The sequence below is a fragment of the Leiobunum rupestre genome, chromosome 6, assembly GCF_980474605.1.
Source record: "Leiobunum rupestre chromosome 6, qqLeiRupe1.1.hap1, whole genome shotgun sequence".
NCBI lineage: Eukaryota > Metazoa > Arthropoda > Arachnida > Opiliones > Sclerosomatidae > Leiobunum > Leiobunum rupestre.
Genome location: NC_143389.1, coordinates 36,067,551 through 36,088,702, shown reverse-complemented (window position 1 = coordinate 36,088,702; position 21,152 = coordinate 36,067,551). Strand labels below are relative to the sequence as shown.

Sequence of the window (21,152 nt, the reverse complement as noted above, 5' to 3'; positions counted from 1 at the left end):
GTACCTCGTGGTTTACGACGCCAAGACGAAATGGCAGACGTAAGAGGAGTGAGGGCGCTATTTGAGCGGTGAACAATACTGTTGACTAGTATGAGGCACTTGACGCGGCGGCGATTGCAGAGAGAGTCCCACCGGAAGTTTTTCATGACACGAGTCATGCTGGTACTCCAGGAAAAGCCGATGCTGGCAACAAAACGGACGGATTTTCGTTGAATGGTTTCAATGGAGTGCATGCCACTGGCGGTGTGAGGGGACCAGACCGCGGAGCAGTATTCCAAAATGGGGAGGACATATGTTTTGATAGCTAGGGTTTTTGTTTGGAAGGAGCAATGGGAGAGATGACGTCGGACGAAGTCGAGGGCGCGCGCGGCCCTGGAGGTGACAGTCGAGATGTGAGGTTTACAATCGAAGGTGCAAGTTAAGGTTACCCCAAGATATTTTTAAGCTCAGTATCGCCCAGAGTATAGCTGGGAGAGTGGGCTTGTTGGCCCGATCGATGGAGGGAGAGGATAGAGCATTTGGCGGTATTTAGGGGCAGTCTGTTTGTGTCACTCCAACATTTGATACGATTGAGATCATCTTATAGGGTGCTGACATCTATGGAGGTGTAGATGGTCCGAGAGAGTGCTACATCGTCGGTGAATATAGACACGGCTGGGAAATGATGTTATCCCCTATGTCGTTGATGAAAATGACGAACAAGAGGGGGCCAAGAACGGAGCCCTGGGGGACACCGGAGGCCGCTGGAAGCCAATCAGACGCAGTCCCTGGAATTACCACTTGAAAACGGCTATTTTCCAGGTAGGCGGACAGCCAAAGCAGGGTGTTGCCGCGGATTCCATAGGAGTGGAGCTTGGTTTTTAGAAGTTCATGGGAGACAGAGTCGAAGGCTTTACGGAAATCCAGGAAGATAATGTCGACTCGGCCAGTCTGTTCAAGACCGACGGACCAAGCCTCAATGCAGCAGAGAAGTTGAGTTTCCGTACTAAAGCCGCTACGAAAGCCGTGTTGGTACGGTTGTAGGATGTCATGGGCTGTAAGGTGGGAGGTTATAGCAGAGGCTACGATGTGTTCATCGGTCTTGAGCACTAGGGAGAGTAGCGCAATCGGGCGATATTCGGATGTATCAGTTTTATCTCCCCCTTTGGGAACTGGGGTCACATTAGCGGATCGCCAATCGTCCGAGATACTCCCCGAGTCATAAGAGAGTTGGAAGAGCTGCGTCAGGCGAGCAGCCAGAGCCACGGCACAGTTTTTCAAAACGTTGGCCGGAATATCATCAGGGCCCGCAGCTTTAGAGGGTTTGCCTTTCTGCAGCAGACTAATTAGCACGCCCAGTATCGTGTAAATAATTGGAGGCATCACCGGGGCTTGGGAGGGCATAAGAGGAACCGTTTTAAAGGTGTGAACTGGGAATGTGCGCTGGAATGTATTGGCCAGCAGCGTTGCTTTAGCCCCAGCGCCGGTGAGGACACCCTCCGGTCCATTTAGATCGGGGATACCAGGTGACTTGTTTTTCTGGGAGACAAGCTGGTAAAACTGTCGTCTGTTGGTCCGATGACAATGGAACGGTGACGGGAGAAGTTTTGCTGGTTACTTACGGACGGATATTTTCTAGAGTTCTTAAATTACCGTAATTTAGGAAATCAGTAAATTACTTGGTAATTTACCGTGTTGCGGTAAATTACCGTAATTTTCTTTTAAAAAAAAAAGGTTTCTTTTACGATTAAAACAAGGAATACAAAGAAGAAACGCTTAAGTTGGGTATTATACATTTTATAAATTACCACAATAGGTTATAAATGCCCAAAAATGTTCAATTATCTTCATTTTGAGATGCATTATCAGTATCATCATATGTAACATAATCACTCATAAGTATGCCATAAAAGCATTTTAGTTAATGAAACCTTGTTCACGGGATATGACGTAAATTACGTCACTTACAACTCCGTGACGAAATATGCGTCATCAACTTTACTGATGGGAAACGGACGTTAATGAGAATTCCTCGCGCGTTTCTGGCTTTGCCCATGTCAAGTTGAGCTCGTGCCTCGCGATCACATGATTTCATTTCCATGGTAACCTTTTCAATAGCGCAAGGATTATAAGCATTTTTGCTTTTTAGGGTCCGCTCAATGTATGTTCCGCGTGAAACAAGGTCTCATTGAATTTTTTTCAATGGAAATATTATACAGAGGCATACTTATGAGTAATTATGTTACATATGGTATCATCATATTCCTCGAGGTTCTCACTATCGTTTTCATCCTCGTCAGATTCATCGATAGTTAATTGAACCGGCATAAACAGGGCTAGACATAAGTATTCTTCCTATTAAACGTATCAAACTATTCTAACACGACCTTCGACTCCTTGGAAATTCGCAACTAAAACGAATCTAGGTGGCGCAGCGGTGCCTAGCTCTTCGAGTTAGTGCGTTACGCGGTTTACGCCTATGATCTATTGTTTGCTGGAGTGAAATTACATTATTAAACGATGCAAAAATACACTAAACCGCGAATAACGTTAGGTTTTGAGTTTTGTAATCTTGTGCGACGTATTTTACGTACATTTTAGCCCGAAAGATCAAAGAAAATTGAGAAACAGTGAAACACGAGTACGATGGTAAATTACCATTTTCGTAATTTACCTGAGAAAATTGTAAATTACTGTTACCAGGGTAATTTACCGCGTAAATTACCAGGGTAAATTACCGATTCGTATCTCTAATATTTTCGCGCCCTTTGTAGCGACGTTTCGTTAGACGCAAGAGTCGCCGGAGAGACTGACCGACCCACGGCAGGTTTCGCCGAGAGGACAGTTGTTTCGTGGGAACGTGAGCGAGGATCGCATTGTTTATGGCGGTCTTGATAGTGTCCCAGGCATCATGGACAGAGGAGGCTCGAGTCATAGACACTAGGGATATGTCTGCAGAGATGGCAGGGTAATCGGCCTTATTGAAGTTGTGAACAAGGCGCGGGGGCTTGCTTGGGGGCGCGCTCACATTACGAACAGTAAATGAAAGGAAATCATGATCGGCAATACCAGGGAGATGCTCAATGTGATCAATGAGATTTGCATCAGAGACCAGCACAAGGTCTAGGAGGTTACCTACCGAGGCATTTTCCCTGGTTGGTTCCTTGACAATCTGGGCGAGGTTAGCAGAGAGAGCGGTGAGGATTAAACTGGTAGCTTCAGAGGAGGAGCTCGTGAGGGTGCTCCGATTAATTGAAGGGAAGTTAAAATCGCCGATAAGCAGGATATTGAAGGAGATGGTGGCCAAACGGGTGACTAGATCGTTAAGGCGTTTCGTGTAGGTAGGTTTAGCAGATGGAGGGCGGTAGATGCAGCAAATGCAGAGGCAGGACGAGCCAATATTGATTCTCACTGCCTCGGCTTCCACTGCAGTCTCGAGATCCATGGGGTACGATTTGTAGGCTGAACTGACAGCAAGGCAGACACCCCCACCATGCCTGTTCCTGTCTTTTCGGTAGATAGTAAAATACGGGCCGAACATTTCTAAAGAGGAGATGGAGTCATCAGCCTTGGTTTCTGTAACTGCAAGCCTGGTTGCGCCTACGATCTAGCGTCTGCTACAAACGAATTAAAAAGTTATAAGAACGTTTTTTCTTAAAAATTATATTAAAAATACAATGCAAGTATAATTATTTTAATAAAAATAATAATAATCAGCTAGGCGACTTTTGAAGCCATTAATTCAGGTGGCCGGGTTACAATGCGTAGGAGGGTGGTGGCAAGCCTGCATGCCACGCGAGCCAACAGCCCCCTACACTAACTATTACAGTTAACCTTAACAAGTTTTTATGGAAGGGGAATCCGAAGAGCTCGGGGGAAAACCCCTTAAACCAGTGGGGAGAGAACTTGTAGACTCAACGCAGAAGGAGTTGTTCCGAGTTTTCACCCAGTGCCACAAGCTGGGATCGAACCTGGCTCCTCTTGCTGCGAGGCGTAAGTGCTAACCACTCCGCCACCCCACCAAATCCAATTTACGGATAACGATGAGGAAAAACTATTTTCTATCTAGGTTTCAATGGCGAACAAAAGGGGGCGTAGCGATAGTTTTCGATCACGAATAAAGGGACTTCATTAAGTCGCTATTTGTTTCGGAGAAAACCTGGTTTTATTTTTAGTTTAATTTTGAAATTTCCGGAACGTACGCTTGAGTTAGCGCCGTTTTAAAAACTGGTTAGTTTTTACCTATTTTCATAAGGAAATAGTTGGAAGGGGAAAACATCTGTCAAATAGAAGTAATAAAACAAACAAGTGGCGGCTTTACTGGGAATGGGAAACAATGTTAAATGGAAAGAAGAATGCTTGGGAATGGGAAACAATGTCAAATGGAAAGAAGAATGCTTGGGAATGGGAAACAATGTTAAATGGAAAGAAGAATGCTTGGGAATGGGAAACAATGTTAAATGGAAAGAAGAATGCTTGGGAATGGGAAAGAATGTTAAATGGAAAGAAGAATGCTTGGGAATGGGAAACAATGTTAAATGGAAAGAAGAATGCTTGGGAATGGGAAACAATGTTAAATGGAAAGAAGAATGCTTGGGAATGGGAAACAATGTTAAATGGAAAAAAGAATGCTTGGGAATGGGAAACAATGTTAAATGGAAAGAAGAATGCTTGGGAATGGGAAACAATGTTAAATGGAAAGAAGAATGCTTGGGAATGGGAAACAATGTTAAATGGAAAGAAGAATGCTTGGGAATGGGAAACAATGTTAAATGGAAAGAAGAATGCTTGGGAATGGGAAACAATGTTAAATGGAAAGAAGAATGCTTGGGAATGGGAAACAATGTTAAATGGAAAGAAGAATGCTTGGGAATGGGAAACAATGTTAAATGGAAAGAAGAATGCTTGGGAATGGGAAACAATGTTAAATGGAAAGAAGAATGCTTGGGAATGGGAAACAATGTTAAATGGAAAGAAGAATGCTTGGGAATGGGAAACAATGTTAAATGGAAAGAAGAATGCTTGGGAATGGGAAACAATGTTAAATGGAAAGAAGAATGCTTGGGAATGGGAAACAATGTTAAATGGAAAGAAGAATGCTTGGGAATGGGAAACAATGTTAAATGGAAAGAAGAATGCTTGGGAATGGGAAACATGTCAAATGGAAAATATCCAGACAAGGCAACTATCCAAGTAATTACCTCCTCAATTTAAGGATGGTCAATCGGTTTCACCGATATAATTGGTTTCCAGGGCTGCATTCAAATTAGATATGTAGGCAAAATTTCAAGGCGAATAATACTATAGCGTTTTGAAAATTTCAGTTTGTATATTTTCGGTTTTGGTGAAAGTAAATAGAGATATATTCAAAGACAGGGGTTAAAGATATGCAAAATAATTGAAGAAAATATAAAAGTAATCCACATTTTATTACAAATTTCCAAAACTGTTCTAAGTTATCACACATAGAAAAAGTGAAAAAAAAAATGTAGTTGGTGCCAATATACAAATATTACAAAACAACTGACTAAGTGTACTTTTGAAAGAACTATTTTCCAGAGATGTTTTACATTTGGTAATAGACTTTGAAACTAATATCTTGGCAACAGAGCAAGTATTTTGCACTATCATTATAAAACTTTCCTAAATATTTTCTAATTGTATTCGGTATTAGTAGAGATGGAAAAAACCATAACAAATGTTCACCATAAAATATTTCACAGTTTGGACCCTTTTTCCTTCACTTCCTTAAGAATGTCGTGAAAGCGGATGCAGCGTGACTATAACCAATAATTGTTACAGCCGCACCAAGCATCGTTGTCCCCAAACCAACCATTCCCATTAGGATGTTTGAAACTGGCTTTACAGATTGTGATTTAATAGACTTCTGTAAAGCAAAACAAAACATTAAAATCTTGCCAAAAGAAGAAGCAATGTGTAAAAGCACCCTTACCCATCCTCCTTGTTCTTCAATCCACGCACCAGCGTAATCCTCAATGGCATCACCAATAATAACCCCAAAGTTGTCTAGAAACTCAGGGCATGATGACTTTGGAAGAATGGATTTTGCCATCATCACTCCGAAGGCAAATAAAATGCCTATCCTTGTCCACGTTATGTCTTTGTTGTCACCATGTAGAACATCCATGGCAATGGTGGAGAAAGCATCCCCGATAGACAATTCACTATATTCCATTTCCCGAATTAGCTTTTCGAAGTGTGGAAGATTTGCGTCCAATAGGTTATTCACCAGCTCTAAAAGGGCTTGCGAGGCTTCAGTCTCTGTAGCATTATAAAATTTTCGGTGGTTGGCGCTGCTACTATCTCTCAGAAGTTTAAAATACAACACAAATTTCGCTAGCCTGACATTAAAAGTTTCTAACATATCACTTTCAACAAATGTAGTTTCATCTTTTCTGTTAGGTATTAGTTCTCCAGCATTGAATTTGACATTTTCATTACAAGTTGCACTGAGACCATGATTAATATCTGGACTCATTATCACCAGACCCTTATTGAATAAAAAGTGACTTAGTTCCTCTATTAAAAGCTTGACAAGCTTATAAAACCCCAACATCAACAATAACCAATAAAGCACCGAGTGGAAAGTTTGCAGTTTTGACATATATGGAAATCAAGATACCAATCGGAAATAAGACTTATCTTTTCAATTTCCCTCCCCTTAATTACGCAATATTTGTTCTGAGTAATAAGTGTAGAGGTAGTATTTAGGCTTAACACGAAACGAACAAACGGTCGAGTTTCGTTTTAAAATTTAAAAAAGAAATTAAATTTACCTTTAATTGAGGTTGAATTAAAGGCGAACTATTAAATTAAGTTTAGGTTCTAACAAAATGTAATTAAACGCCGACGACTAAACACGCGAAAAGTTTCAATAGAACCTTAAAAATTTCCCACTACGCGACCTTCCCAAGAATCCCAAGTCCGTTTCGCTGCTTGCAACGTCAACAAACGACGAGATAACATCTTTCTGGCGGAAAATATGCGAACTAGGATAACGCCCTCCAAGAATATGTATTTAACTAAAATGAATCGTAAAAATTCCTATTAATAATTGGACTTTCCCATAATGATATTTAAAATTATTTAATATAAGTATTTAATCATTTGAAACCCATTCCTGCACAAAAAAAACAATTTGATTTATGGATACAGTTAGGAAACCACGCATTCTCTGCAATAGTGAGCAAATACTTGTCTATTTCACGAATTTCCTAGAAATTTCTCTAACAAGTTTTATGACTCACAACAATAACAACGTCTTTAAGGGGGAACTGACACAATTTTTGGCCCCATACTTAATACCTCGTAAATTTTAGGACAAACACAAAAAAATACCATGTTTTTTTTAAATTAAAAAAACACTATCAGGGTTGAAAAATAAAACCCTTACAAAGTCATCACCATATATATACAGTATCATTTTGATAAGATAACGCATTTTTGCATGTTTATTCACAGTTTCAGAATGATGCAATTCTTTGTGAAAATTAATTTCATAGAAAAGATCACGTTGAAAGCTGATAAAATTATCAAAAATCATGGGAAACATCACCTATACCAACCAAATTAACTAATCATCATTGGTGAACTTTGTCCGTAATGGCAAAATCGGAGTGTTGTACTCTTTGGCAGTTGGATTTCTCAAAGCAGTTGCTGCGTGCGTTAATTGAAGAGCTGCATCGGGATGGGCGGTTCCTGGCAACAATGTGCACTCCCGTTCTAAAATTGTCGACATTCCACCAAGTAGGTCCAAAAAACCAAATGACAATGCAGCTCGCCTTAATCTATTAAGTTCCTAAATAAATAAAAAATATTAGATATAGACGTTAAAAAATTCAGATTATTAATACTTTATAGAAATGTTGAGTTTTTTCTGGTAATTTGCGAGCATGTCGAAGAATTTTTTGTATATCAGCCTATATAATAAATTAATAATGCATTTCTTTAGTAACAGTATTTTAAAATAATAAAGGTCAAAATATACCTGCAATCCAGATTGCCTTATCCAAACAACACAGTTTTGAGAATAACTGTGTTTCTCAGAAACTTTGATTGGAAATGTGTAAGTTGCCTCATGAGGAAGACCAAATTTAGCTAATAAATTAACGGGTCCCAAGTTATTAAACTTTCCCAACCATGGTATTGTATCAAATCCAGGCTCAAAAGTAGAAAGCATTAAATTGGACTTCTTTTTGCTGTCAGCCCACGAATATAGCATGCCGTACCATTCAGATCTAAAAAATAAAATACATTTAAAAATCACCAATATTTTTGATTTTTATGGACATACGTGAGTTGGCAGAGCGCAACCATTCCTTCAACTTTTAAACTACCATGTAGTAATACGCAGAAAGAAGGTTGCTTTCCTTCCTCAATTGGGCCACCATTTTCTTCGATTACATCTATTTCTGGTTTAACTACTGGATCTTTAGATTCATCTGAAATATTATTTTTTTCAAATAAAGAGTAAAATAAATAAATAAATAATTTAATCAGAAAAGTTGGGTTTTTATACCTTTTGAGGGTAATATTGGTAAAACTAAATGCCTTGACAGCGATGGTGGGCTTGAAACATCATTAATATCCAAAAACCCGCAAATACTGATATCATTCACTAGTTCAACTCTGAGAGTTTCAAAGTCACGCACTGAAATGTGAGATTCCGGCGGTGGTGAAAGCGACACATGCGACATCAGTTTCCCACAACGTAAAACCGCACGAAAAGATTTGTAGTGAGTCTCAGCGAGTTTCAAAAACATTTGTTGAGTGCTTTTCAAGTTCAAAGGCCCCTCAGGTAAAAATATTTGACCACCACCACCATTCAGATCAATTAGTTTTTGGAAAACAGGAATATTTTGACTGATCCCGGGATCAGAAGGGTTTCCCAGTATCATTACGTGTATTTTGCTCTGGAAAGGATAAGGAATGGCTAACGAGCCTTCTGGAGCTTTATTCAGGATATTCTTCAAAGATGTAGGTCCCATACCAATACTACCATCCGTAATCATTATAACCTACAAAAGATGTCATTATAAATAACATTATACAAATGAGTTTTACTTTGTTTTTACTTGGCAAGGCATGCCTGCGCCCCATTCCTCTAGGACAATATTTTTGACACCTTCCAAAGCTGGAAGAGGGCAAGTCTTGTCATAACATTCTAATTTTAACAAAGCGGCTTTCACACTTTCATAGTCTCTAGTAAATGAAACGACCGGTTCCCAAAGAGATGAAAACACAATCTAGAAAGTAGAAACGCATTTCAATACAGCTAAATGTGAACATTTAAAATGTAACTATTTTATTTTCCATCAAAACTTCTTACCAAATTGCAAAACTCCAATTTGCAGCTTGCATTCATATAATCTAAAAGTGTATTTATACCATGCACTGCTAAGTTCTTTATTTGAAACAATTCCGTTGTTTCTGGCATTGACACAGCCCGACACATTGACAGAGATACATCAAGTAATAAAATTGTCGGCATTTTAAAAATTAAAAGTTGCAGAACGAGATTGAGGACAGTATTTTAGTCGAATATTTTATGTCTAAAACTCTAAATCTTCCTAAAATATCATGCCACAGGGGGGATGTAACTAACTTTACATAGCCACGGCCAACTTTGACACTCGTGACATTATAGCAAAATAAGCAAACTCGAAACGAGCCGATAATTCCTCGACGACTCCGGACTAAATCTGGCTAGCACGGGACCATTTTCATTCAACAAGGAGAATTTATCAACTTTATTGTTCTAACGTGGCGGCATCTGTCTCTAGTGGTGGCAACTATATTGCAATTGAATTTTTTCGCGAATCTGATGCGAAATTGAAATGTATGATTACTCGTAACAAACAAACCTTTGAATTTGTTAAAAAATAATTTTATTCTGTCAACACGATCCTTTTTAACTCAAGTTACGGTAAGTTAGCTAATAATTATTTAATTTTAGCCATATAACTTTACAAAATATAGATGGCGCTACCACCTAATTATAAAGATGAATTTCGTAGTCTTATCAGAACAGGTCCCGCGTAACCATGGCAACCGAAATCGTAATTGTAATTCTAGCAGTATTATTCCCAATTCAATGCTCCGGACTCGTTTTGTGACTTTCGTCCTATGGCAAAGCGCGTTTTAGCGGGAGGCGTGACATTATGTTCCCTATCATCCATTGTTTCATCATGCTCAAGCCTACGCTCTCTCTCTCTGTACGTGTTTTGGCGGGGAAACATTGATGTTTGAATTAAGAAAAATTTAACAAGTTCGCCAAGAAGGCGATAATATTATTTCGGTGCCCATGTTATATTGAAACAGGGAACATCAAATGATCAATCAATAATGAGAACCATTTAATAGTCGGCCGCGTTTCTGATAGAGAAACGAATCGGTAATTGACCTTAGTAATTTACGCGGAAAATTACCCTGCTAACAGTATTTTATAATTTTTCCAGGTAAATTACGAAAATAGTAATTACCTTCATATTCGTGTATCACTGTTTCTTAAACCGTAACCGACGCAATATTTAGAAACACCAAACTGATTCTTTCTAAATTACCTTCAGGTTTTAAAATATTAAAAAACGAACACCTTTTGATAAATAAAATTCTAAATAATTAGTGAAATAAAAAAATTTATTGACCAGTTGAAAAGGTACTTTAGGTTTCCATTAGCGTTGGTCTCAATGTATTTTATTTTACGGTCGAAAAAAAATGCACTTGTCAAAGTTAGTGTAAACTTGGATTAATCAGCAAGTGATTAATCCAAGGTGTAAACCTAGCTTAACGGTAAATTACGTGGATAGTTACCGCGTAATTGACTGGTTTCCAAAGTTACGGTAATTTAAGAACTCTTAAGTTACTGAGCTATTAATAGGCTGTAGGTGCCACTCGTATCCCTTTCTATCTCCATAAGTTAATGATAAGGTATCATTAACTTATGCTATCTCTTATGAAAACTTTTTGTAGACCCGGAGAACATTTTGGCGTGTTCCTTTCTTCAGCATATATGGAGATGGAAAGGTTTTTGATTGGGTATAGACCTCTTTCAAAATAGAAACTTCCCAAGTATCGATAGATTCTCGAGCGAGAATAGAATTCCGTTGAGATAAATGTGTTTTTAAATAATAATTACGCTTCGTTCAACTTTTACAACGCAATTAAGCCGATATTTGGTCAAGCTTGGCGCTTCCCCTTTAATATCGAAGCAGTACGCGTCACATTTAACTTGTGACCAGAAGTAACAAATAAGTGTGACACTTTAGGAAATACCCAAGGTTCGTAAAAGAAAAGCACTATATGGGAAATACCAACCATTTTTTGGTTGGTATTTCCTAAAGTGGCGTAGAGAGGGTAGAGCAGGGGGGAAAGCCGCCACTGACGCCACTCAGTAGGGGGCGGAAAAACTGTTTGATGACCTTTCTGACAATGAACTAAGTTGTATTTTAGATATTTTTTAACGCAAAAAGGGCGCCAATCAAGAAATCTGTCCCGGGCGCCACAAACCCTCCCTACACCCAGTGGCGTACCTAGGCCCTTTAACGCCCGTGGCGGATCACGAGTTTTTCGCATCTTCAAATTTCCAAAAGAGACGAAACGCAATGTTAAGTATATAAATACATAAACTAATTTGGATAAATTATAACCCATTCATTCTGTCGAAATGAACGAAAAGCTAGTAAGAAAGGTCTCACTACGAGAAAGACAAAACGTTCACCATTACTAAAAACACGCAATTGTTTTCTTGAATGGAAAATGCCGTCCGGGGCAGACTACCCTAGATACGCCACTGCCTACACCACAGTACCATAAAATCTTCGACGCTTGGGACGGACCGAGAGCTGAGGTTTACGGTAAACGTCTCAACGTCCAAATGGCAAGGTTTCCACCAAATGTTCACGGTATACGACTTATCATCAATTAGCGATAGTATTGGGCGGAAATTGAACCCGAGCCCTCCTGCATGACATTCGAGTGTTCTACCACAGAACTACCGATACACGTTACGGTCCGTTGAAAATTATAAGCTGAGCTTAAGCGGAAAAGTATATTGATAGTTTTTAAAGTCTATATTTTTTACGTATGAAATTTTAAAGGTCAAATCTTGTTTTAGCACAGTCAGCAGAGATAAGATGGTTAAAGGGTAGAACCTATGGGTGGTCCGCTTAGTTAGTTTTTTGTATTTTATTTACCGGTTTTCTTATCGACTTAGATATAATTGTATTAATGTGGTGGCGTTGGTTTAACGTTTATTGATATACGAGCTGTCGTTTAGTCAAGTGGCTTTCTGTGCTTTGTTAATGGTAAGCTTTTTGCTTCTTGTTAATATATTTGGTGTGGATATTTGGATATCTATGATTCCAAATGCAGTCATTGATTTCCTGGGTGTGCGAGTCATTATATGGTATTGGAAATTGGACGGCATTGTTCTTTTTTACGCGGTATGTGTCACAACGTCAACAGGAAGTCTACGAGTCGTCCACTACCAGATGTCGAATATAGCTAGTCTACGGTATCTTCATCAAGGGCGAGTGTTGAAATAACATGAGCGTTAAAGATGCGGCAAGTATTTCGTAAGCGAGAAAAATACAAATACCCTCTGTAGATATTTCTTTCATTAAAATTTGCTTCGGATTATATTTAACTGATAAACTTGTGCATTGTTTTAGTACGTCTAAATCACTGTTGTAACTACTTAATTTCTAATATTCTGAATAAATTAAACTCGGTTGTTTCGACTCATTTATTTTAATTATAATTAAAATTTTATACCGAGCGGGATTGAACCGGGATTACGTTTTTAGTAAATATCTCTGAATTGCGGAGATATATCTTTAAGGATCATCTCGATAAATTAATACCACTATATAGGGACGATTCTTCCGAGGAGAGGTATATTTTGGCTTGCCAACTTGTTACTGAAGTGAAGAGGACGACCGATATAATACGGGAGAAAAAGGTCACCATCTATCTTCGTTAAATTAAATATAAATGGTTTTTAATTTGTCTTCATCTTAGCGGAAGTCAACCAAGTTGAAAATTCCTAAAATTTGCATAGCGAATGCACAGATTATATTTCAATCTAAATAAAATTTATCAAAGCGGAATAAAAATATGGTGTTTTTTTTTCTTAAAAACGTGTTTTTCATGAAAATAATGTTTGTTTTGTTTTTGGGTCTTAACACCCCGATATCACAAACATATGGCACATCACATGAAAGCTTAGGCTTATGGCTATCACTATATAGAGGAAACATTAAAATCAATTGGTTACTTCCTCACAAAAGATGCTTGTCACGAACAGACTTTGAAGATATTGCTTCATGATTGCGTAACTCACCTAAAACGTATTGGCCTTATTGTCAAAGCTGTAGTCTGTGACCAAGGAACAGGCAATCAAAATTTGTTCAAAAGTATGGGGATATCAGTGGAAAAGCCATTCATTGAAATTGATCCTCCACATCTCTTGAACAGTGTGAGGAACAATTTCAAACGGTATCCCATAATAGTGGAAGGCAATCTATTTTCTTGGGCAGTCCTAGAACATTTTTTCAAAATAGACCAAGAAATTGGTAAGTTTCAAAGCACACATATGCTGAAACGTAAACATATCAAGTTACCAGCATTTTCTAACATGAAAGTCAGTTTAGCTGCCCAAATTTGCAGTCAAAGTGTTTCTAATTCAAATGGCCTGTTCAATGGGATTAGGAGAGTTTTAACAATTGAAAGCACATACACAGCAGAGTTCCTCTTACACATGAACGGCCTTTTTGATTGCTGCAATAGCAGGACAGTAAACAATAAAACACACTGTAAGAGAGCAATGACTGATCAATCCATCCACATACCAAAGCTGAAAGAAAAATTGGAAAGGTTTAATACATGGTAGCTTCAGAACTGTAGGTATAAAACCTTACCTTGTATTGAAGGGTGGAAACTATCAATTCAGTCTTTGCTACTCCTATGGAATGATATAAAGGATAATTTTGCTTTTAAGTTCTTAGTAACTGGAAGAATTAGTCAAGATTTTTAGAAAACTACTTTGGTTCCATTCGCCAATAAGGAGACAATTGAGATCATCCAAATCCTCAACAATACCAGGCAGCGTACAGAGCTGCATCAGTCAATAGCCTCTTAAAACCATCAGATTCATATTGAATTGACAATTTGGATGACTTTACATTTTGCAGCCACTGCAGAACTATTAAGTTTTAAGAAATGTTAATGCTTATTAAATTAAAACGCGTATTCACCGGTCTTTATCCCTTGGAAACTTGAAAAAAAAAAGACAGACGCGTGGTTACCTTTTTATTCGATTTACAATTTTTAGCCGAACAAGACATTTCAAAATAAATTAAACTCGCAAAAATACCTAAAACACTTCCTTTTTTGCGTCTTCTCAAACTCTAATCAAAGATAATTTAAACTCGTACCCTAGATTCGAATACTGAGAGCTTTCACATTGACGATTTTGTTACGAAGCGTTTACCCTTTTCCGGCACGTGACCTCAGAAAAATCGGGCTCCATCGGTTGCAGCACGGCCAACTTCGATCACGCGCTATATAGCGCGGTAGCGCGTGATTGAAGTTGGCCGTGGTTGCGGTAAGCCGCAAACCATGGAGCGAATTTTTTCTGAGTTCCGGCGGGAAGTGGGTAAACGCTATCGGCAACGCGCGAGAGAGTGGTTTCGAATCTAGGGTACGAGTTTAAATTATCTTTGCTCTAATCTAGCGCGCGCCGGAGATACTACTAGCGCCATCAAACGCCCGGGAATTGTGGACATTCTCGGCGAATAAAATCGTACCAGAGAGGGTAAAGTCGCTTCGCTACTGAGAGGCGTCTCTCGTTCAAAAATCCGTATTTATTTTTTTCGGCGAAAATGCCCATAGGAATGCAAGCGTATCCGGAAGTCCTAGCGCGCGATTCAATATTCAGTTTAGTACGACGCAAAAATTGATTCGTTTTTAATTTACATTTTAAGTAGTTTTTAAATGTTTTAAATGTGCCTGGACCATTGTGTTCCGCCGTAAATTGTTCTAATACGAAAAATAAGAATTATCGATTATCATGTTTCAAGTTTCCAAGGGAAAAAGAACGGTGAATACGCGTTTTTTACATAGGTTTATTTTTACTTTAGTTCCCTATCATAGTTGGATAATGTAAAAAACGAGAATCTGACAAATAAAACAACGGAATACCTACACTTTAACCATAGGTTTTGCTCTAATCATTTCACTGACGAGTTTTATGAATATTAAAACTAAAAATAGTCTAATACCATCACGCTGTGCCAACAATATTTTATTAACACTACTCATTTTCCAGTACAGTTAGTGAAGTATAAAGAAAAACATCTAAGGGTTCTTAATGTGGTTTAAAAAATTTACTGACAATTAATATACTAAAATGTATAGCATATCCATACGCGACATATGAACATGGGTTGGAAGAAAGCGCGTTGGTCACAAACGCATCACAACCAATTTCAGAGGAAAACACATTGAATGTTCTAGATAATTACACTTTGTCCAGCAGTATTTCATGCGAAAATTCAGAAAATGGTAATTGAAATTTGAAACTGTCTATCTCAATAATAAATAATTTTAATAAATTACATTACTTTAGTTGTTAATCACAATGGTAAAAGAACTTTAGATTTAAACACGCAATTGTCATCATCTTCTAAACACATTCGAACAGAGCATATGCAATTCAATTGAGAGTCGAAATCTACTTAAACAAAATGTCCTTAGCTATATATCAGGATATCTAATCCATCGCTGTTTTTCCAACCACCAATGCTCCTCTTGCCTCAGCCAACTCAAAAAGAACAATCCAATTATTGATCCTACAAATGTGCTCTCCTTCTTCAAGTTTTTCAAAACAACAAAGAACTCTTCTTTTGTTAGCCTTATAGTACCTACTGACAATTTTTTAAAGTTTATTACAGAAACAAATGAGGTATTTGATACTATAGCTTTAAACTACTATCTCACATGCCAAATGTCAAAGAGCGTATGGAAAAATTTATTACACGTCGAATTGACAAGACTTGGTTTCAAGCATCAATAGATTCAACATGTCCGATTGTATTTCAAAACATGATAAGTTTCTTCGTTGAGTTTTGCATGCACAGTGCCCTGAAAAAACAAGATCTCGATCATGATTACAAAAAGACACAGAAAAGACTGGACAGGAAATTTATGAAGATACAGCACTAAACTCATACCTCATATTCGTCTTTTTTGAACTACTTCGAAGCTTTATCTTATATATTTATTTCTTATTTATTTTCATTAAGTTATTTGATCTTATTTCATTTCCAATATATTAATTTCTATTGTTATTGTTGTTAGGCCTTGGCTATTTATGTTTCCCATTATTTTAGGCTGTTAAAAAGAATTGACACTTCAATATTCAAATATAATATTTAAAAATAATTAGTTGTACTTACTTGCGTCATAAATTCACATGAAACAACCATTTCACATTTTATTTAAATTTTTTAGTATCAGAAATAAGAAAATAATCGGTGCCATATTGCGGATGTAACAAAAATCTTCTAAAAAAATTTAACCAAGCACCCTGGTAGTGGGATCCTGAACTTCATTTGTAATTTCTTCTATTCGCGCGTGCGTCAAAAACTGGTAACGAAATTTTAACATTGCGGGAATAGGAAGAGACGCCTCTCAGTAGCGAAGCGACTTTACCCTCTCTGATCGTACCACGGATTTTTTAAAGAGAGGCGCCTCTCTGTAGCGAAGCGACTTTACACTCTCTGCTACTAGGTTGGGAGATCTGGCAGGTTTGCCAGATAATCCTTTTCTGAGGCGCCCTGGTTCATGTAAAATTGGGCCAAACCTTCTGCCTCTATACACAAAAGTAAATAATCACATAATTAGTATTTTATAGAATGGTCTATTTTGCGCGTGCTTCCTAAAAAGCTACCTTTTTTTTCAAAACCACAAGAGTTACGTGATTTTGGAAATAAGGGAGTGTAAAATTAAAACTACAACGAAACTAAGCAAAAATCATTAACTATAGATTATAATAAACTCTCCTCCGTGGGAAATATCTAACTTCACGTTTTCCTCGCAACATCTTTTTAACTACCGAAACAAATGTTTAAATATAGCGCGTCGATCAGTATTAAATTTCTACCGACTAGGAAGCTATAGAGCGATCAATGTTTCCAAGACTAGCGAAGACTAAGGTCTGCGCGTTAGTTAATGCAATAATTTCACTTTGTACCTTTGGGCATGGCTGCCATTATGGGCTCATTTTTTACCTAGACGGTAAATCTCGACCAACATCGCTGTGGTTTTACTCTATCCGTTCTCGTGAAGAATTTCTTAAAGGGATGTTTAACATTTATTAATATAGGCGGAATAGGGAGTTACATACTTTGCCCCGAAGGAGGTTTACTATTAGCAGGGTTGTAGTAGTATTGAGGTGCAGCCTAATTTATAGGAGACAGCGGGAAATTGAAATTTTACAAGCCAACTGGGATCGCTTTAATTTCTGTTTCGTTTTTACACGTGTGAATTTTAAGAAAATATATTTTTTTATATTTATAATTAGCGAACATTAAATTTCAGTTTCTCAGATATTTATTTGAACTGAAATACAAATTTTGTACTAAAATTAATAAAGGAACAACACTGACCGTAGCGCTTTCAAGTGAACGCACTATCCCGCCACTAGAGGACGCAGTGCTTAAAATTGAGCAGGTTAGCGTTCCACGCGTCGATTGGATTATCTCTGAACAATCACTGATTGAGCGAACTAATCGGATTATCTTTTTCGCTGAACAATTCAATTTATTGCTCGTTTAGAGTTAATTTTCAAAAAAGAGCGCTCACAATTTTTCCCACCTCTGGTTGGTCGTTGACTCGATCCACAAAACGCTTAAAAGGATTTCGCGATTTATCCGGCGAAAGAAATCGACTCGTGATTAATAGAAAAATACCCGCACTTTTAAAAAAAATAATTGCTAATTATAAATAAAGGAATTTTTTATTCATATTTTTACCTATTTTCGTTCAATCAAAATGATGTTTGTTAGAAATAGAAACTATATTTCGCGCTAAGCCTTGGCATTGAAACCTAATCAAGCTTCAAAATGACAAAGCGTTGCCCTCAATATAATTTTTGAGCGGTGGCGCGTGACCAACGTGATGATAACTAAGCCCCTCCCATCCTAGCAACTGAGGCTACCTAATGCAGTTCGATTTTCATGGTTGAAATTAATACATTCATGGTATAATCTTTTAAACCAAAAGTTCTTACGACCGATACTAAATGGAGTTATACAATTGAAAAAAATTAGAGTTTCCGTTGCTAGTTTATCATGCAAGCAGGCACACTCGTTCTTTGTAACCTAAATAGGTTATTGATACTACATACAGGGTGTTTCAAAAGGTTATGCAAAAGGTTGCCGGTTTTTTCCCATTTTCCCACGATGAGTTTAAAGAGCGCCAGAGAGCTTCAAAGTGTGGACTACTAGCCCTGAAAGTAGGCTGCAACAAGCGCAAAACCAATGCGAACATTATGGTTTGGGTTAGTGTCATAGAAAAAAAAGGACTTTTTAAACAAATCGAGGTAACCAGCGTAAAAAAGTAAACTTAAACAGTATTTAATGTCCCTGGTCTTGGTTTGCGCTTGTTGCAGCCTACTTCCAGGGGCTAGTAGGCCACACTTTCTTAGTCTATGCTTTGAAGCTCTCTGGCGCTCTTTTAACTCATCGTAGGAAAATGGGGAAAAACAGGCATACTTCTCAACTCACCCCCTACAACTCAATAAAATTTTTGCATAACCGTTTGAAACAACACGTATATAATTAAAAACTTTCTTTAATCTCTCATTAATTAAATACGGTATTCCATTCATAATTTTGGCTCTCTAAATAGCTTTCAATATAACTTCCTTATTCCATTATTGCCCACTAGATGAAGATAAAAGACGGTTCTCACTCCACGCGAACATACGACACTAAAATTGTCGTAAAGAATCCTCTCTCCCCTCCCACCTCACTAAGCTCCGCCTAGTAAAATTAGCCCCTCCCAATATAGTTTCATAGTCCCCCTACCTACCTTGCTACGCCACTGATGCTCACCGACCATTAGCATAATGTTGGTAATCTATGATTGACCATTAGCATAATGTTGGTAATCTATCATTTACCAAATATCTTGGGATAACTACAAAATTGCCACATTAGAGATAACACAAAGATGATGCAACCTTGAATAGAGAATTAGATGCAGTTCGTACTTCATGGACCATATAACATAATTTCCCGCACAAGGCAAAGGCGCGTAAGGTTACAAGGTCTTGTTGGAAAAAATCTTACAGCGTATCATCAAAGTTGGCCGTGGTCTTACCTATACTTGTTATCATGGTAACTATGGAGTTATTTTGTTCGGAGTTCCGGTATTAAATGGGTATACGCTCGAGACAGTTATTTCGAATCTAGGGTACGAGGTTGATATTATCTTTGCTTAATTGGATCCTCAGTCACTATGTTTTTACCTCTCCGAGGGGACAAAGTCCCCTAGGAGGGGTTATACAACCACCGTGTCTGTCTGTGGGTCTGTGGGTCTGTAGGTCTGTAGGTCTGTAGGTCTGTAGGTCTGTAGGTCTGTAGGTCTGTAGGTCTGTAGGTCTGTAGGTCTGTAGGTCTGTAGGTCTGTAGGTCTGTAGGTCTGTAGGTCTGTAGGTCTGTAGGTCTGTAGGTCTGTAGGTCTGTAGGTCTGTAGGTCTGTAGGTCTGTAGGTCTGTAGGTCTGTAGGTCTGTAGGTCTGTAGGTCTGTAGGTCTGTAGGTCTGTAGGTCTGTAGGTCTGTAGGTCTGTAGGTCTGTAGGTCTGTAGGTCTGTAGGTCTGTAGGTCTGTAGGTCTGTAGGTCTGTAGGTCTGTAGGTCTGTAGGTCTGTAGGTCTGTAGGTCTGTAGGTCTGTAGGTCTGTAGGTCTGTAGGTCTGTAGGTCTGTAGGTCTGTAGGTCTGTAGGTCTGTAGGTCTGTAGGTCTGTAGGTCTGTAGGTCTGTAGGTCTGTAGGTCTGTAGGTCTGTAGGTCTGTAGGTCTGTAGGTCTGTAGGTCTGTAGGTCTGTGGGTCTGTGGGTCTGTGGGTCTGTGGGTCTGTCAGGCCTGCGAACGCGTTCGCATTTTCGGTGCAAAGTGTAATCACTGCGTACGCAGTTTCTCAAAGGGTTGGCAAAACCACCGTGTGACGGTGAGCGTTAACGGATGCATTTGCGGTTTGGTTTGGATGGTGTTTTTTCGCTCACCGTCGTGACGGTTTGGTGTATTACGTTTTTGTAATGTTTATGAGTAGGTTGTGAGTGTTGAATTTGTTGTGTTTGTGTTCTGATGGTTGTGCATGTTGAGTCTGTTGTGTTTATATGGGCGTTTTCTCTCCAACTTCTTCTTAATGACTTTGGGACGGACCGAGTGCTGAGTGTAATGCTACCTCTCAACGTCCAATGGCAGGGTTTCCACCAGTTGTACACGGTATTCGTCTTAGTATCAATTTGAACCCAAGACCTCCTGATTGACAGGCGGACGTTCTACCACAGAACCACCGACACTTGTTACGCCTTATTGAAAATTAGACCTTCAGCTTTATCGGAAGCGTATTTAATAGAGTACGAAATTTTGGTTTAATTGAAATAGAATTGAAATTGAAATTATTGCATCGAAGATATTCTAATTTAGCGTTTCTCTATTGATTAAAAACAAATGCGCCACCCAGGTTTCGAACCCAGACCATTTGGCTTGGCAGTCGAGCGCTCTACCACAGAACCACCGACAGCTGCTTAGATTCATTGAAATTAAGACAGGCATCGTAAGCATAATAGGTAATAAGGTCTTTTTTTATTAATGAATTTATGAAGGCCTAATCTGGTTTTTTTTAAAGGTTAAATCTTGTTTTAGCGCAGTCAGCCGAGATAAGAGGGTTAAAGGGTAGACCCTGTGGGTGGTCCACTTTGTTAGTTTTTTTTGTTATTTATTTACGGGTATTCTTAACGACCTATATATAGTTGTGTTAATTCAAAGACGATAATTTAACGTTAATTGCTTTAAGAGCTGGCGGTTAGTCAAGTGGCTCTCTGTGCTTTGTTGATGGTAAGGTTTTTGCTTCTTGTAAATAT

At 38.4% G+C, this 21,152-nt stretch overlaps 2 protein-coding genes and 1 long non-coding RNA gene across 6 annotated transcripts; all 3 read right to left on the bottom strand.

Annotated features, from left to right (window-relative positions):
• Window positions 1-627: 627 nt before the first annotated feature.
• LOC149940773 (uncharacterized) lies at window positions 628-3,520 on the bottom strand. The gene is made up of 2 exons (XM_090179362.1): window positions 2,718-3,520; window positions 628-1,546 (listed from the first exon to the last, which is right to left on the bottom strand). The coding sequence occupies exons 1-2, from the start codon at window positions 3,518-3,520 to the stop codon at window positions 628-630; spliced, it is 1,722 nt and encodes a 573-aa protein (XP_090035488.1).
• Window positions 3,521-6,372: 2,852 nt separating this feature from the next.
• IntS14 (integrator complex subunit 14) lies at window positions 6,373-9,571 on the bottom strand. 3 transcript variants are annotated; one of them, XM_090178228.1, is made up of 8 exons: window positions 9,329-9,557; window positions 9,075-9,245; window positions 8,519-9,017; window positions 8,294-8,441; window positions 7,988-8,237; window positions 7,854-7,919; window positions 7,566-7,798; window positions 6,373-6,490 (listed from the first exon to the last, which is right to left on the bottom strand). In XM_090178228.1, exons 1-7 carry the CDS (start codon window positions 9,488-9,490, stop codon window positions 7,574-7,576), a joined length of 1,521 nt encoding a protein of 506 aa, XP_090034354.1. In that variant the 5' UTR covers window positions 9,491-9,557; the 3' UTR covers window positions 6,373-6,490; window positions 7,566-7,573. The 3 variants fall into 3 exon arrangements, with proteins under 3 accessions (XP_090034354.1, XP_090034356.1, XP_090034355.1); XM_090178229.1 differs by lacking the exon at window positions 6,373-6,490 and adding an exon at window positions 6,782-7,022 and having other exon boundaries at window positions 9,329-9,559; XM_090178230.1 differs by lacking the exon at window positions 7,854-7,919 and having other exon boundaries at window positions 9,329-9,571.
• A 5,727-nt stretch (window positions 9,572-15,298) lies between these two features.
• LOC149940771 (uncharacterized) lies at window positions 15,299-16,539 on the bottom strand. 2 transcript variants are annotated; one of them, XR_016481349.1, is made up of 4 exons: window positions 16,458-16,539; window positions 16,233-16,392; window positions 16,038-16,143; window positions 15,299-15,926 (listed from the first exon to the last, which is right to left on the bottom strand). It is a non-coding gene; the product is annotated as an uncharacterized LOC149940771 (long non-coding RNA). The 2 variants fall into 2 exon arrangements; XR_016481350.1 differs by having other exon boundaries at window positions 15,299-15,923.
• Between the last annotated feature and the right edge of the window lie 4,613 nt (window positions 16,540-21,152).